Genomic DNA, 14,204 nt, shown 5'->3' with positions numbered 1-14,204 from the left:
AAAAAAATAAAATACATTACTCAAGAAAATGGCATCAAGGTAGCTATGTAGTAAACATTCATAGCATCTAGAAAATACATAACAGATCAACAGGTATTTTTATTTTCAGGTAAACATATGTATTTGGAAGAAACCAGTGGTTTGGAACCGACGGTCCTCAATTATGGCCACCGCGATCGCCCGATTCAACTTCAATGGATTTTTGTATTTGGGGTTATATAAAAAACGAGGTGTATTCTAATACGCCAACAACAAAAGAAGATTTTCAGCAGAGAGTTCGTACTGCTTTCAACTCTATTCCACCGGACATGATAGGAGACGTCATACGGAGAAGTGTGAAATGCTTAGAAGTTGGATGCAATGTATTTGAACATTTGTTGCAAAAAAAAGGCGGTTGACAAAAGTGTCACATGTTCTTGTTTAGCATTGAAGCAAAATTTGGAATTGTTGTTTATTCTAATCATGATTTTTGTCTTGAATATGGGATTATTTTTCATGAGATATTCAATGTAAACTAGGCAACAGAGAGATTTTATCGGACAAAATTGAGGGGTAAAAACGTAAATCCTCACGTGATAATAACTTCTATTGCGGAATATCACCAAAATTATAAGTTTTGGGTATAGGGAAGTGTATCATAACTAGAGCTTATTTTCATGATAGAATTGAAACTTGAGGAAAAAATGGGGGTTCCCGTTTGAGAAAGTTGAGATTTTTAATTTTTCTCATTGGACCCTAATTTTTGCGCACCCTGTGGATAATTCAGTGGACATGAAAATGATGCGTGATCCGTTCAAACCTTCATTCATCCCGATTCACTAGCTGTATATTTTTAAAAATGTTAATTAACATAAAAATGACGTATGTTCGAGAGGCTGCATCTGTCACTTTTTCTAAAAAAACTCGAATAACTGGAAAACGGTTCATTTTGGGTATAGGGTATGATACATGAGTTAGAATCTAAATCATGGGACGAATTCAAAATAACAAAGATGACGTCACTTCCGGTGAAACCCGAAACGTCACCTCAACGAAAATATTTCAGTTGAATTTTCCATTAGTTTTTCATCCATCCTATCAATTTTCAGAATTGTCCTACTTTCAGTTTTCTATATATATATAGATCGCGTTAATTCGTCAAGATATACCCTGTATACTTAGACTGTTCAAAAATTGACGTAAAGTGTTCAAATTTCGCGGGCTACGTATATTCGATTAGCGATTTTGTTCATGTTGGTACGGCGGGTTGGCTGTCGTTATTCATCTTTCACTGCCTGAACCACTGTGCGTGCTTTTTTTTTTTTGGCTAGTGCATTGTCTTGGGATGCCTGCTTCCACGTAACCTCGCTGGATACGGGAATGGCAAAATCACTTGTGGTTCTGTTATTCTCTAACTGAATGACATCCCAACCCTGGCTTAATCCTAAGATGTATGTATCCGTGCTGAGAGGATGAATGACTCTGAGCTTATCAGCGGTCTCTACGGAACCTTCGAGATACCGGGCGTCCTCTCGTCGTAGCATCGCCTTGTCACGGTAATGCCGGTCTCTGCCGCCGTGATTGACCTTCTTTACCTAGCTACTCGTGGGACTTTTATGGACAGAGTAAACTTGAAAATTCTTTTTGGCGCTGAGTCTACAGAGGAGATTGATGTCGAGCTTACGACTCCAACTGAACTCCTTGTAAATTTAGATCAGTAGCGAGAGCTTCTCAACTCTCCAACTCCTGATCCAATAACTGAACCTTGAAAAAAAGGATTGGTGGTGCAGCCAAGAAATGATTGTGTCGTCTCCTCAAGAGCGGGGTACCTTATGAAACCGCCTTGCACCAAATTCTTGAGCGGCGTACGCAGAATCTGTCTCACGTGGAGGAACTAACTCCCCATGAGCAGGTTAGCAAACATTTGCGCTCAAGTGATGATTCACCAAAACCAGAGGCGAAAAAGTCCTGCACGATTGAATCTAAGGCATCGTCAGGTGTAACTGACATGCAGAAACCCTCATATGGGAAGGTAGTCGCGGGTATCAAGGTGGGAATCTTGTACCTTGACTATCCGACTACATGATCAAAGGGGGCTTTACACGCAACTTTAAGTTGTAGCAATTTATCGTAACGATCACACCATTTTCCGAAATTTTCCAGATATACTCGTAATTTCAGAACTTTCTCAACGGCATATTGTTAGTCAGGTAAATGCGCAACTTTGCCTTATTTAACCTTCTACGTATCTCTCATAGTTTCCGAGATCCGAATGATGAGAATCGAATATTCACAGTTTCAACAGTTTAGCATGTTAAGTTTGTTAGTGACAGGCATGAAAGTTACAAGTGTTTCGGGTGTCCGGCGATTTTCTGCTATCAAAAAAAATGTATCAAAGAATTGGCCGCAGATTTTGTGTGAAGAATGGAATTGAGTGTTCCAAAACACTTGAAACGTTGACAGTGGCATACGGTGGTTGTACCGTTGAGTCAGAAAAATGTACAAGCTTTTTACAGAAAGTCGAGAAGTTTTGAATGACGACGATCGCCTTAATCGCGTCAGAACACCAACAACCGACGAAAATGTTGAGAATGTGAACAAAACTGTTATTGAGAATCATTGAATCACTATTAAAGAAGTTGCTGAGAATATCGTCCTATCGGTTGGCTCATGCCATGCAATTATGTCGGAAATTTTGAGCATGAAGCATGTGGCAGCGAAGTTCGTTCCAAAATTGCTGAAGTTTAACCAGAAAAAACGTCGCATGAGCAAACAAAGATGAAAAATAGTATGCCAAGTTCGATCAAATGTCAAGGTTTTACAGTTCAAAGTAGACTCATAAACATCTTCAGCTTCAAAATCACCCCAAAGTTGTAGAAATCTTAACCCGACTTATTCTATCTTTACCATCTTCAGACTATACAGTTGATTTACTGAAAAACAACATCATGTCTTTCGAAAAATCCATTTGTTTTTTTTTGTTCAAAAAAGGATTTGTTGAATATTTGCATCAGCACGGTAACGATTGAATTTGTTGAAATTTCATTAAATATGTATCCAACATACACATTAGGAATAGCAAGAGCAGAATGAAAATGAAAAAAAACTTCTTCATATAACCTTCCTGAATGAATATGGAGTTATTCATATTGAGAGTAATACTATTAAAAACTTAACATTAAAATTTGGCTGATCTGTTGAGAATAGTGGTAAATGCATCAAAAAATTGCAATGCAGGTATTTGATTCACATCCCGAACATTTCTTGTCGTATATCAAAGTATTCTCACCTAGAAAAACACAAATGTCAGTTTCATCCCAATAATTGATTTCCATTATTCGCTTGAAACAAACTTTGGTTTTTGGTAACGACGTTAAACTAGGCACACACCCAACTGTTGAACGAATATGATAATTTTTTGATATGATAAGGAACAATTTGAAGGGATTTAGATTAAGATGAATAATAAAATTCTTTTGAACAGCGTCTACGAAGATAACCTTGAAACTATTTTCGTGTATGGCGTGTCCTATCGAGATATCTATTGAACATTACAAAAAGGAAGTATAAATGTTGTTCTTTTCCCGGGAAGATCGGATGTTTATATAGTATGTGAAAATAAGATCAGTAGATTTTATTAGGAAATTCAAATTAATATCTGATCATGTGATATATTAAATAATTATAGTTTTCATGATGAATAGATTCATGTATTAGGGTTAGGAACTGTCATGTTTGTTGTTAGAGACGAAAACATCAAGTTGTATGATTTAGCTGTAGTTGTAGAAGTTATTGTTTCCATTATATATTATATTTACAATAAAAAATCAAATATTTAACATGGTGGCAGCGATAAGATCCTTCAAATAAGCCCTTGACAACGTATCGGCAATAACAAGATTATCTCCGTCCATTGCTATCAGAGGAAACAATTTTTTGAACTGCTCAGTTTTTTACAGTCATATCGATGAATACTATCTTTCAAAATTATTTTCTCGCATACTGGGTCGAGCGTGGTCAACCAAAGTTATACATTTTTTTTAAAACACCCAGTATATGAATACGTCCTTTGATTCCATATTTTTCAACTCCCTAAGAAACTTTGGTTTCCGAATTTCCATCGCGTCATTGCCAAGTTATTCCAGAGAAACCTATTTTGCAGGCTATATTTTTTTTAATTCACCACCCACATGTCTACAGAAATTAAATGGAATAGGAACAGTTAATAGGAACACTATTATGATTTTGCAAATCTCAACTTTCAGAAACATTTTATAGAGTGCTCGGTAAAACCGCTCAAATTTCATTCATTTTCAAAAAATATAATTCATTTTTTTCAAATGCAACACCCTGTGTTTTTCCATATGTATGAAATGCTTAACCATTTCACTACATTTTTTTATCGGAGTTATTCTATACGAAAAACTGACATTTTACCAATTATACCCAGTTTTATTAATTGCTTTAACCACAAAAATAATGTATTTTCTTACGTTCACTCACTCAAATTTGTTTTTCGAATATCCAAACTAATCGCTAGTACATTAGCATTTTTCATAAAGTATTACCAATACCAATTGGAACAGCACAGAGAAGGAATTCCCGCCTTGACATAGGCGTTTGCATATTATTTTTCAGTGGTAGTTTTTCAGTTACTTATTATTACAATCATAGCAATTGATCACCCCATGAAAAAGTTAACTCAACTGAATTTTTCCACCATGAGTAATTATGAAAAACTTCGAAATTTAAGGTAGTTGATTTCCGAGTCGAAAACTCTAAAATACAATGAAAACACAAATAATCATACCGAATTCTCTTCAAACATATATTTACAAAATAATAGAAGCCAACAAAATTGCTAGAAAAATCAAAATGCTTCTTCGCTATATTCGGATGAGGTGGAATCATCATCTGGTTTAATAACGATCGGATTTATGGAACTTTGCACATAATATTTGTTATCTTCTTTTATAACGTGGGCCACACAGTTCTTCCACACATCACTATTACCTACTTCATTCACCACTCGCCTTATATTGTCAAGCACCACAGCATTCAAAGTCGGTGACTGATTACATTTCCGCAAGCTTTCTTTCATTGTGGCCCAAACCATTTCAATTGGATTGAACACACAATAGTATGGAGGCAAACGTAAGAGAATATGACCACGTGTTTCACACATCGAATCAATAATATACTCTTTTTTGAAATTACGTTGTTTTATGGTCGCCAGTAATATCTTTTTCATTGGAATCTTTTCGGGTATTTCCATGTCATGATTTCGCATGAAATCAACAATATCTGCTTTTCTTTGTGTTATTGTTTGGTATTGTAGTCAATAACCAAGAATGATACGGAGCGTTATCCATAACAATAACCGAGTTTGGAGGAATATTTGGGAGAAGCTGCTCACTGAACCAGGTTTCGAATAAAGCCGCAGTCATATCTTCGTGGTAATCAGCAGACGAATCTTTTATATTTTTGGCCGACAGAAGCAAAGCGTTAGGTACGAAACCACTTTCATTGCACAAATGTCCACAAATAAAGTAATGTGATTGCCCTACGATAAAAAAAGAGTCAAAGTTAAAATATCTTGGTGTAGTTCTGGATCAGCATATGAGATGGGACGAACATACCATATATGTTACAAAGCGACTCCGCCAGCTCACTCACAAAATGTATAATTTGAGAGAAATGTTAAACATTAAAAATTCAATGACGGTATATAGATCTTTAGCAGAATCGGTTATTAGGTATTGTATCTCCGGGTGGGGTGGCACACTTGACTGCAACCTGTACAGCCTCCAAGCCATGCAAAATACCATAATTAAAATAATTCTCAGGAAAAAAAACTCTACTCAACAGAACAGCTCTATAAAGAAACCAAGTTATATAACATATATATATTTATCAGTGTCTTATATGAATGTATAATAATAAACATATTTACTATAGCGATAAGATAAAAAATACTGGATCTATCGAAAATTTAAATGTAGTAATTCCCATGTTTGAAAAAACTCAATACACAACAAACAATTTTCTATTTCGGTCCTAAATTTTACAATTTACTAGATCGCAGTTTGAAAGAAAACTCATTTAACAAATATAAAACTGGTATAAAACAATTCATCAACCTTAACTATCTATCACTAGTGAAGTTACTATGAAAAATATAAATGGTTGATTAAAAGTCAGTTGTGTACATGGATGAAGATTGATATATTATATGTCTATACGTGTGTAATTTGTGTTTGTATATAACTTCATATGAACAAACCACATAAATATGAATAAGACATGGACCCTTGCCACATCAACCGCTCCGAAGAGTGAAATGTAAGATTAGAGAAAAAAAATGAACCAGATCCTGAATCATAAATTAGAGAAGGCGAAACAAAGAAGAGAAAATAAGGTAAAATTTAAAAAAAATAATCCCAAAGGAAGGAGAATTATTCATTGAGTTAATTTTATCATATCCTACAAGAATTCAACTAGATAGAATGTATAGTTTCTTTGATATCTGTATTTGTTTAATATAATTACCATTCATTTTATTTATCTAATGAAAATCCTAAATTATTCCAAGGGGATGCACAAAACAAGCGCCTCGAGTGCTTAGGAGAACCCTTGGGATAATAAAGGATAACTGTTATAATAATGTTTTTTATGTAGTATCTTGTTATATCGAATTGAAAATAAAATTGAATTGAAAAAAATTGAAAATTCCCGGCATGCAAAATTATAACACATTTCCCCCTTGAAGAAGGTGTGTTCAAAGCATAATACTTGGTTTCGTCTACCCAGCCATATTTGACAACATCATGGGTGTCAAACCAAGTTTGGTCGAAGTAGATCATATGTCTGCTGGATTCTCGGTAGCTTTTCATTCGCCTCAAATATTCTTGTCGGAGTTGAACAATGCGTGTCGATTCCATTATGACAATCCGATTGTTCAATTTTTTATATTGGAAACCACAAGACAATAAGACACCTCATAGAGTTTCTGAAGATTTGTAATTGTAATCGGGATAGTCGAGTAATTTATACCAAATCATTTCCAAGGTTGGTACTTCATTTTTTTTGTATATACCATAAATTGTTCGCCGAATCACATCTTTTGTAGCACCATCAACGTTTGCGAATTTTTTATTCCTTTGTTTTCGTTTCATTGCATGGTCAATGACATCCCCTATTTCAATGACTCGAAGAACTGTCGAACGAGATAGTTTCGTTAACTCGCATATTCTATTCACAATAGCATTCTGTGAAGTGTGACAGTTTTTCTTCTTCAAGCATTCATGAATATTTAAAATTACTCGCTGAACTTGAACATGTAATTCCTTATTCGAATATTAAAATTCCGGATCCCTGTCGATTGACACAGACTCCTCACACGTTATGTTATTATTTGTTTCAGAAGGTCTCCAGAAAGCCATATTGATGAAAGTACCCAAAAACACTAAGATTTTCACAAAAATCGGTTCAAACGATGGTGTAAAAGTTAAAAACTTCTTCTAGAGATCAATTACCCTAACACCAAACTGATATTTCTGTACTTGACGCGCGTTGAGTGCAAAAATATCAGTTTGGTGTTAGGGTAATTGATCTCTAGAAAAAGTTTTCAGAAATCGATTTGCAAAACCACTCACTACCTCACCTAACCCCACGAACACACGGCACTGATAAAGAAATATTGTGAAACGGACAAAAAATTAGTATTCAGCCAGTCCAGCTAGCCGAGCCTTTATTCCTCAACTACATTTGATGGCACGTTTACTAACTATGCATGAAATGTTTATGACTGTACCAGGGACGCTTTGAACATAAAAGCACTGGTAGTATATACATTTCCCATTTGCCGGGCAGTTATTATGAACACCCCTCGTAGTGCTCTTATTTTTATTGCCGTTCCAATTGTAAATGGATAGACTATACCATCTAGTGATAGTTATCAGTAGTTTCAACGGCAAGAAATGCGTAAAAAACCCAAAGAATTTTAATACTGCTTTTTTCTTTAAAAATCCAGTTATCCATGAATGACATCAAAAAATGAATTTCGGAATTTGTCAATAACGCCATGTGTTGAAGTTACTTTCGCGTATAGATTATGAATTACGTATTGGAAGATATAGTGCAAATGGTCTATGCTTTGGGAGAAAGTGACGGAAACTGCCTCCTTGCATCTAGGATTTACGAAGAGAAGTTTCCAAAAAAAAGACCATCAGATGGAAGACTCGAAAAACAAGATTTGAAAGAACTGTCAATCACAAGAAGTTCGAACGTGTCTGCCCTGTAACAAATGGAGAGAATACATTTCAAATTGCTGTTCACCTTGTTGAAAATCCCCATGTGAGTACCCGAGACCGGATCAGAGAAATAAATTTTCTCAAACCAGCGTGCCTCGAATGATACGAGCAAGCTAATTTCATCCCCTTGCAATTGATGCAAGAGTCAAAAGCAAGATATTCTGAAAAACGTGTTCAATTTTGCCAATGGGGCTTGTAAAAGACCAATCAGGAAAATAAATTTTCGATTTCGTGTTATTTTCTGATGTTCGTTGCCCGAACCATTAACAGCGTTGGTCACTGAATGTTTGGGGTATTATCAGTCTGTGCTTTTTTGGATGAGCATCTCAGTGGAGGAAAATATGAAAGATTTCTTCGCCATGAGTTTTCAAATTCATTGGACGGGGTTCCCTCTGGAACAAGACTTAGAATGTGGCTACAACAAGACAGTGCACCACCACATTTTGAAACTGAGGTAAGGGAATACCTCAACGATCATTTCAATAAAAAATGGATTTGTAGGGATGAGCCTGTGGCGTGGCCACTCAGATCACCTGACCTGACCAAAATGGATTTTTTTATGGGGGTATATCAAATGGATTGTCTACCGAACTCCTCCAAAATCTATAGAAGACATGAAACGAAGAATCCCTAGAGCTTTCAAGGAAATTCCAGAGGATATGCTGGAACGTGTAGATAACTTGTTTAAAAAAAGACTGACATTATGTGTTGCAGAAAATGGCCGCTATTTCGAATATCTTTTAGACTTCTCTTTTCAATAAAGAATATTGGCGTTATTGTACATATTGAAAATATTTGGATTTTGTGATTTTTTTAAGTAAAACAATTAATTGAACTGGGTATGATTTGTAAAATACCTATTTTCGTATAGTATAGCTCTGATAAAAAATGTAGTGAAATGTTGATACATTTCATACAAATGAAAAAATACAGGGTGTTCTAGTCGAAAAATTTGAATTTTATCTGTTTGAAAATGAATGAAACTTGACCAGTTTCATCGAGCACCCTATATATTGTTTCCAAAAGTTGAAATTCTCGAAATTATCATTTTAATGTTGACTAACTATACATGCATTACCAAGGAATGTATTTTGTATTCAGATTATATTTCAATAATTTGAAATCTACTTATGACACAACCAATTTCTTTTTTAAGAATAGTTTTTAGAGGTTTGTTGTCTGTTTCAATTGTTATTTCTTTTTCATACACATATTGATGAAATTTTGTTACTCCGAATACAATACTCAATAACTCTTTTCCAATTTGTGCAAAATTGTATTCAGATGGTGTTAATGACCTAGAGCACAAAGCTGTTGGATAGTAAACAAATTACCAACCTATTTTTACTTGCATCACATTGAATTACAACAGGCAAATGAATATCATAATATCTCAATATTGGGGTATTACAAAGTATATTTTTAAGATTCTCAAATATATAGGTAAGGGTGTATAGGTAAGGGTGCATTGATTTCGGAATGATATGGAAATAATTTTGATAGGTAATTTACAGTTTCTGAAAACCTTCTCAAATCTTCTTCATTTTCATGCAAGTCTATTTCAGTTATTGCTCTCACTTTATCTGGATCTACTTTGAAACCGTTTTCGCTGATAATATTTCCCATGAATTTCACTGACAATATTGAATATATTGGAAGTAATATTGTGACGACTTGCTGTTTCAAAACCTCATGAAGAATTCGATAATATTCATCTTTTGTTTCCCCAGATATTCTCAAGTCATCAAAAATTGACCCCTGAATTCCCCCAAATATTTGCCTAATTTTTTTTTAAATACCTCTGAAGCAGATTTGATACCGAAAGGCCTTCTCAAACATTTGTACCTCTCGAATGGAGTATTGAACACACAAATCAGAACTACTTTGATCGAATGATGTTTGCCAAAATCCCGAACGCATGTCAATAACAGAAAAATATTTTTCACCATTCACCGTGGTTCTGGCGTTGAATCTGGTCATTATTACGCAATGGTCGAAGACGAAACGGACTGGTTTAAGTTTGACAATAGTCGTGTCACTAAATATTCTGGCGATATCTTGAATTCATTGGAGTCCTCTGGAGACACCCTACATTTCATTCTACGGAAGAGACGATATTGGAAGATCAAGATCTTCAGATGGTGTGGTGCTGCAGGTTTTTCCGGGTTTTCCGGCAGCTGAAACATCAAATGCGCCACTGGAATCAATCAAGTCGCCCCAGAGCGCTAATTAATTTTTGTTGTTGTTTCATAATTTCAGAAGTTGCAATTATATTTTCCTGAGAAGGTATTATATAATATTCCTCTTTTACAGCTCCAGTGAGATCTTTTGGATCAAGGCATAATTTAAGAGATCCATTCTTTTTTCTACTCTTATCAAACTTTTAACCCAGTCCGTTGCATAATTAACTTTCGACACAACACCTATATTTTCAAGTTCATTTGATACTTCTTTTAGTTTGGACCTTGAAGGGAATGGTACCTTTCTACAAGCATGAACAACCTCAGTTACATTTGTATCTAATTAAATATTGTTTTATCTTGATATTCTTGATATTCAAATCTTTATTTCTTGAAATCCCAAAATCCACTGTCTCGGCACAAAACGCCATTCGATAGAGTTTTTTTATTTAAATAAAAACTTAAACATAAAAAGTTACACTTCTTATCTACTCCGAAAACCAACAAACAATGGAAATAATAATAATGTTAATATATTACAAATATGATGACAAGTGGATTAGGATTAGGAACTGTCATGTTTGTTGTTGGTGACGAAAACACAGAGTTGCATGAAGTTATCATTTCCATTATATATTATATTCACAATAGAGAAAATCAAACGTATAATAGATCAGCAATACGAATTCAGTGAGGGAAGATTAACGGAAGATGCAATACAAAATCTAACAACTTTCATTTATGAAGCTTTCGAAAAAAATTTCCAGCGATGTGCATCTTTGTTGATCTTTCCAAAGCTTTTGATACCGTCAGTCATACAAAATTACAGAACTGTGGAATATGCGGGAAATCTTACATTTCCGAAAGCTATTTATGTGACCGAGAACAGAGAGTCAGTACCGATGGAATTATGAGTCATACCAAAACTGTTACTTATAGTGTTCAAAATCAAAAATCAAAATCAAAAAATCTTTATTTCCGTAGACCTAGGGAAGGCATGGAAAAAGTCACATTACTCAGTACAATTACAATGAGTTCACAATCATAAAACAACATAATTATAAGATATACTATATAACATTTAGACCATAAAAGGGATACAAAAATTAAAATTTAAAATTCCAAATCAGACTGAAAAAATTCATCAAGCGAATAAAATACCTTTTCACATAATAGTTTCCGAACTTTTTGTTTAAAGAGCTTTACACTAGTTATTTTTTTAATGGATATTGGGAGCTTGTTGTACAGTTTTATTGACATGATGTGAGGTCCATTAGTGACCTTGGCTAACTTATGACTAGGGTGAAGCCCGAAAGAAGACATGTATCATCTCTGTTCTGAAACTTGGAGCAATTTGATTTAACGTTGATTACGCAATTAAGAATATACTTGCAAGTAACAGTTAATATATTCAACTTTGCAAAAAGTGGTTTACAGGAATCGAGTGGTTTTTTAAAACAAATTGTTCTAATAATCTTTTTCTGGAAAATTAATAAGTCACTGATTCTATTGCAGTTGCCAAAACAAATAATACAGTAATTGAGGGCCGAGTAAACATATGCATAATAGTAACTTTCAAGAATTTCAATAGACAAAAAATTACGCAGATTCCATATAACGAAACAGTGTGTCGCTAATTTCTTCAGTATGAAATCAACATGATGATTCCAATTGAGTTGGGAATCAATAAAAACTCCTAAAAATTTTTTATAGTTTACCTGTTCAATACTTTTAATCTCAGACCTAACCAATACACTACAATCAGTTTCCTGAATTGTAAAGAGAATTGTGTTGGTTTTAAGATTATTTGGAATCAAGCCATTTTTAGAACAATAATTTTGCATGTTGGATACAGCATCATTTGCTATTACTGACAATTCACATTCCGAACCACTGACAGTAAAAGATGTGTCATCAGCAAATTGTATAGAGCACTGTGGATGATTAATTTTTGAAAGGTCATTAACAAATAAAATAAATAGTGTAGGCCCCAAAACACTACCTTGGGGCACACCTGTAACAACGTTTCGAGATTCAGAGACAAATGACCCAGTCTGAAGCCTAACTTTACGACCAGTTGAATAGGTTTCAATCCATTTCAGACTTGGACCACGGACGCCCATGTCAAACAGTTTATCAAGAAGAAGACCATGATGTATGGTATCAAACGCCCGTGTCAAGTCGAAAAGAACACTAAGTGATTTTTCACCGTTGTCGAAGTTTGATAATATATGATTATGTAGAGAAAGGATGGCATCCTGGGTTGACAAGCCTACTTGAAACCCATATTGGTTGTCAGATACGATATTGTATTTATTTAAAAAGGACACAAGTCTGTTTTGATATGATTTTTCAAATATTTTCGAAAATGGAGATAGTAAAGCAATACCTCTATAGTTTGACATTACATGCTTATCGCTTCTTTATGGACTGGGACGACCATTGCTTGCTTAAGCCGAGAAGGAAAAATCCCTTCAGAGAAAGATAAATTGATTAGATAAATCAGAGGTTCCATTATTTTCGAAGCAGCCTTTAATAAAACATTGCCTGGCAATTGATCAACCCCACTGGAATTTTTCGAACATGCGAATTTAATTATTTCCAAGAGTTCAGTTTCATCTATTGGATAGAGGAAAAGACTCTCAGTTTTTACACAACGATTTTCAATGCCACCAGGTGCAGTATTTTTTACTAATGACTCCACTGAATCGACAAAATAACTACTAAATGCTTACCGGGACCATCGTCAACAAGTACACCATCGCCAAGTCAAAATAGCTGGGTAAACATTTAGATGAATCGTTGATAATAGTATTTTTCCTGATGATAGACCAGGCAGCTTTAGATTTATGTTGAGCCTTAAGGAATTGATTATTGAAGTATTGACTTTTTGAGAGCACAATTTTTTGTCTATGATTTTTTAAGAGTTGCTTATATTGACCCAACAAATATACATTGGTTTGGCTCTTGTTCAAATTATAAATATCTCCGAGTAATATACCTTCTTCAACGATATCCTTAGTAATCCATGGTTTGTGTCTACTTGAATTTTGATTTTGTTTAAATTTTTGAAACTGTTTAGGAAAGGATATAGCAAAAGCTTGAAGAAAAACATCATGGGAAAATTTAGTATCAAAGTCAAATTCAGTGAAGTATAGAAAATTCCAATTTTCGCCCGATAATAAATTAATGAAATGGAGGATATTATGATCATTAAAATTTCTCTTCAAAAAATAATGTTATGCATCAGCGGCGACGAAATTTATAGGTAATGTAATAAACTGGAGAGCATGGTCAGAGAAGTCAACATGCAAAACTTTGTTTTCAATTTCTTACTCAACCGATGAGAATATATTATCAATTGTAGATCTACTGTCTCCTTGTAACCTTGTATATTCGAAGATACATTGTTTCAAACCATATGCTGAAAGTAGATTACGAAGTATTTTTGCCTCACTGTCATGTACTTCATCATGAAAATTGAAGTTAAATCACCACAAATAATATTAATCGACTTAGAATTTTTATAACTGAGTGTTTCAAGAAATGATTCCATTTTAGTGAGAAACGTTTTACTATCAGTAGCCGGTGACCTGTAAAAGCAACTTATGAATAAATAATCGAAGGTCAGAGACAATCACCTCAATAGCTGCATATTCGAAAACATTTTGACATTTTCGAATTTTAGTACTTTTTATTATGAAATCATGATCATTTCTAACAAATATGGCAA

General features: G+C 34.3%; 1 protein-coding gene across 3 annotated transcripts in view; it reads right to left on the bottom strand.

The window, feature by feature from the left end:
* The window catches only part of LOC111509614 (galactosylgalactosylxylosylprotein 3-beta-glucuronosyltransferase P), a 126,079-nt gene that overhangs the window by 102,254 nt on the left and 9,621 nt on the right, over nucleotides 1-14,204 (bottom strand). The window contains exon 1 of one of the 3 annotated variants that reach the window (XM_074185087.1): nucleotides 13,207-13,248. The exons of 1 other annotated variant lie outside the window; for it this stretch is intronic. In XM_074185087.1, coding sequence (XP_074041188.1) covers nucleotides 13,207-13,233 — 27 coding nt within the window. In that variant the 5' untranslated portion in view covers nucleotides 13,234-13,248. Of the gene's footprint in view, nucleotides 1-3,268; nucleotides 3,417-13,206; nucleotides 13,249-14,204 lie in introns of those variants that run through there. One more of the 3 variants, XM_023165387.2, reaches the window with a different exon arrangement.

The sequence above is a fragment of the Leptinotarsa decemlineata genome, unplaced genomic scaffold (assembly GCF_025532065.1).
Source record: "Leptinotarsa decemlineata unplaced genomic scaffold, Ldec_3_MD MMD2_P_RNA_scaffold_2, whole genome shotgun sequence".
NCBI classification, from domain to species: Eukaryota; Metazoa; Arthropoda; class Insecta; order Coleoptera; family Chrysomelidae; genus Leptinotarsa; species Leptinotarsa decemlineata.
This window is presented reverse-complemented; position numbering and strand designations above follow the sequence as displayed.